Consider the following 3,910-nt stretch of genomic DNA (forward strand, 5'->3'; position numbering starts at 1 on the left):
CTATCCCAGCCTGACTAGGCGTCATATATCAGGGACTGGAGGGGACCCAGAGTGAATGCTGGGGACACCTCACCCCGACTAAGGTGGCCAGTGTAACGAGCAGGGGTGTCAGGACTCACCATGATAAAGAAGTACCAGGGCTGGGGCACACCAAATTGCCCCGGGATGACAGCCTCTATGTACCAGGTCACCAGGCCGTAGAGGAAGGAGTCCAGTAGCAGCATGCCCAGCACTTGCCCAAAAGTGAAGTCATCGTCCACATTGACAGGACTCAGAAGGTCTCGCCACTGGACGCCTGTGCCTGGAAGATATATCAGAAAACAGGCCTAAAATGAACCTGCAGCCGCAGCCAGCAACATGTGTGCGTCACTGCCATGTCAGCATGACTTTTGCTTTCCTGCTTTTATAGAGAACCTGACGACTCTCTCCAGGTCTTTAAGATGAGAGTAAGTTACAAAATCGATGCTATAGAACCAGCAAAAGATCATTAACTGACTAGGAGGATGGGCTCACATTTGATGTATGACATATATACACATAAACACATATATCCATATACACAACACACATATACACACACACATACTTGTATGTGATTTGGGGGAAGCCCAACACTGGAACAGTGTACATTTCATATAAGTGTTTTTAAAAACAGAAATACTTTAGAAACATATAAAACTCTATTTAGCGTTGCTCGTAGTGTTTTATCTTCGCTCCGGTTTGCAACAGCACAGCCCAAGTGATGCTCAGGGATTCGATGTGACCAGACCACCTTCTGCTGGCTCTAGGGTCCCTGATAGAAGTGGCTGCTCTCCAACCTTGGTCAATGTTCACTTTCAAAGAACTAAAAATGTGTCTGTTTTAAGAAAATTCAGTATAGAACTTTGAAAAACAAGAGGTGTCACATAGTTAGAGTCTTCTTTGTAAATGGCTTTTAGGAAACTATTGGAACCCTGGAAGGGCCTGTGCATTTAAAAAGCCTACAATTTATCACACACTGCTAACATGGAAACGCATATATTGAAAAGTTAAAGGTAAAGTCCACAGACCCACAACCAGGCAGGTACGACCAGGAATTGCATGGTTGGAGGAAATGAGAGCATCTGAATGGGGCAGGACCCACATGGTCTTAAAACCCACACAGGTCAGTCATTTAGAAGGGGGATTGCATTTCACCTCCTGCTAGTGGAGCCAGCACAATGCACAGGAGCTCCAGGGAGATGGATGCCAGCACATCACCAGCCTTGCAGAAACTCACCTGCACCTCTCGTGCCTTAGAACCAGAGCAAGCAAGAGAGGCGGGCCAGTCTGAGTCCAGCCGCCTCTCCAAGGCCCTTCTGTGGGGCGGGTTTGAGTGATCTGGAAATGAATGAGGCCTTCTCCTAAGAGGTGAGCTCTCCATCTCTGGAGACTCCCCACTAGATGAGGGGTTAAGGGTCAGACTAGGTGCCCTCTCATCCCTGTAGAGGAGCAAGTCTGACTCCATCAATTGAACTCTGAGCAGCTACTGCAGGGTTTGCAAAGTGGGAGCCCACAGGCCAAAGTCAGCGCAAAGAAGTATTTTATTTGAGCCGTATGATATTTTAAAAATCAGGGAATGTCACAAAAATCAAGAATACAATGTTCTGGCCTTTCCCTTGTTTCTCTCTCAGGGCTCCCCACCCTCATCATTAATCATTGCTGGTTTCAGGGGAGGAGAAAGTGGGGAGATGCTAATTGTACCACTTTACCAAGAGCTGGGGGTGGATCAAAACCCATGGACTTTGAGACCTCGGCGGTAATCATTCTGAATGCCTCCTGAGGCAGGCAGAGACCAAGAGGTAACTGAGTGGAATCCCACATCAGCAGGTACAGATGCTCGCATCTAGTGTTTTCCTGCAGTCACAGCTGGTTCCAGGCAGGGCCTTGAGAGAACTCAAGGGTGGAACTACACCAGCCCAGTGGTGGCCAATGCCAAGGACCTGGCTTCCAAATGCATCGCTGGCTTAGCTGTCCTGACGTGTCTGTTTATTACCGGAGCTGGAGGCGCCTCTGCTTGGACTCTCTCTGGGTTTAACTGAATGAGCCTGGGCAGCTCGTAAAAAGGCAAACACTCACCTTTCGCTTCAAATTTTCCTATGAGCTGGGCTCCCATCGCCATGGCGACATTAGACAGGAGACAGGAGAAGAGCTTCTGGCTCAGAGTCATCCAGTTGTACCGAGGAGCAACGAAGAAGTAGGGGATGTATGTGAAAAAGTACAGGAAGCCCCCGACGGCTGCTGCCATGTTGGCTACAGATGGAGAGAGGAAGACAAGTATAATAAAACCCTGCAAGAGCATTTGCAGGAATGGGTCCGAAGGGAGCCTGTGTTCCATCCACAGTAGCAGGAGGACCCTTGTGGGGCAAGCCGCCTAACTCCCTCCCCAATCAACACAGGAACACAGACCCCGGTGCTGGGGTACTCCAGGCTCAGCCTGCAGCCTCTCGTCTTGTCAAGGTGCCTGTGCCCTAGAAAACATGACCCTGCCCGGGGTAGCATGTGTATTCCTCATCCTGGGACCCCACACTGATTTCTCTAGCCCTCTCCTGCAGGCTTCACTTCCAGCTACCTTGACATCACACACCTGACATGACTAATACTGAGCCCCCCGAGTCTTGCTTCTCGCCCGGTCTGGCCTCTCTCATTCAGTTGTTCATCCCACAAACACTCGCTGAGCGCCCACTCTGTGCCAGACCATGTTCCAGGCACCAGGGAGACTGCTGCGAACAAAACAAAGCCCCCCACCCCGAGTTTATAATCCAGAGGGGACACAGATAGTAAATGAATGAGCAACAAGGCAAAGAATAGGGACAAGACATTCCTTGGGCCAGAAGCTGTGACTATGACGAGGTGGCCAAGGAAGGCTCTGATAAGGTGACATGTGGGAAAGACCTGAAAGAGGCAAGGACCAGGTCTTAGAGGTGTGGGGAGAACAACGTGGGTTTAGTTCATGCTGGTGGCCCTCAGGTGCTTTGGTCTTAAGGCCCCTTTACTCCCTTAAAAATGAACTTTTGTTTAGGTGGGTTACATATGTTTTAATGTTTACTGTATTAGAAATTAATATTAAGAAAATTTAAAGATTTAAGACTAAAAATAATAAACCCATTACAAGTTTGCATAAATATTTTCATGAAAAACAACTCTACTTCCCACAATTTAGTGAGACAGGTACATAACGTTACATTTTTGCAAACCTCTGTCATGTCTGACTTAACATTTTACAGCTGGGTTGTCATATCTGCTTCTGCGCTTACTCTGTTGTGTTACATTGTTTTGGGTGAAGTAATCAGCATCACACAGATAAGTAGTCAGAAAGGGAGGAGTATTTAATAGCCTTTCAGATATTCATGGATATGGTGTTTGACATGACACCATTCAACAAGTGGTAGTTTCTTAAAGGTTAGGTGCCACGTGGAATGAAACTAGCCAATGATCCTTTCATACTCTGTTACACTAAAATCCATCAGTCTAACTTACACTTTGAAGGGATTAATCTTCTTTTGCATGATTTTGTAACATAATGCATTGTTCATTTGGAAAATATTACTTATTGAGTTATACAGATCTTCTGTTGACACAGATTGTTATACACCAGAGGACCTAAATACTAGGGGTGCCAAAAAAACGTATACATGTTTTAAGCAATGTTATCTATGCTCAAGCAGTAGTTCGCCATAATCAGAAGTGTCTGGATGCTGATGGTAACCCCTTTGAGCACCTCTTGTAATTGCAGAAGTCAAACGTGACTTGTATTCATCTTTTGTTATTGGTATACACTGAATATTACAATTAATACGGTTTTTTCCTTTCTTGCATTTTTTGGCACCCTCTGCAGATATTTCTCCCAATAGGACATATGAGATGGCCAACAAACACATGAAATGATGCT

At 46.3% G+C, this 3,910-nt stretch overlaps 1 protein-coding gene across 5 annotated transcripts in view; it reads right to left on the reverse strand.

Annotated features, from left to right (window-relative positions):
* Positions 1-3,910, reverse strand: part of ABCA3 (ATP binding cassette subfamily A member 3) — a 47,353-nt gene that overhangs the window by 23,242 nt on the left and 20,201 nt on the right. For all 5 annotated transcript variants that reach the window (XM_019648724.1, XM_019648725.1, XM_019648721.1 and 2 more), the window contains 2 exons: positions 2,098-2,271; positions 120-301 (listed from right to left, as the gene is read on the reverse strand). In XM_019648724.1, the coding sequence (XP_019504269.1) occupies positions 120-301; positions 2,098-2,271 (356 nt within the window). The remainder of the gene's footprint in view (positions 1-119; positions 302-2,097; positions 2,272-3,910) is intronic.

Source organism: Hipposideros armiger, unplaced genomic scaffold (assembly GCF_001890085.2).
Source record: "Hipposideros armiger isolate ML-2016 unplaced genomic scaffold, ASM189008v1 scaffold_126, whole genome shotgun sequence".
In the NCBI taxonomy this organism is placed as follows: Eukaryota; Metazoa; Chordata; class Mammalia; order Chiroptera; family Hipposideridae; genus Hipposideros; species Hipposideros armiger.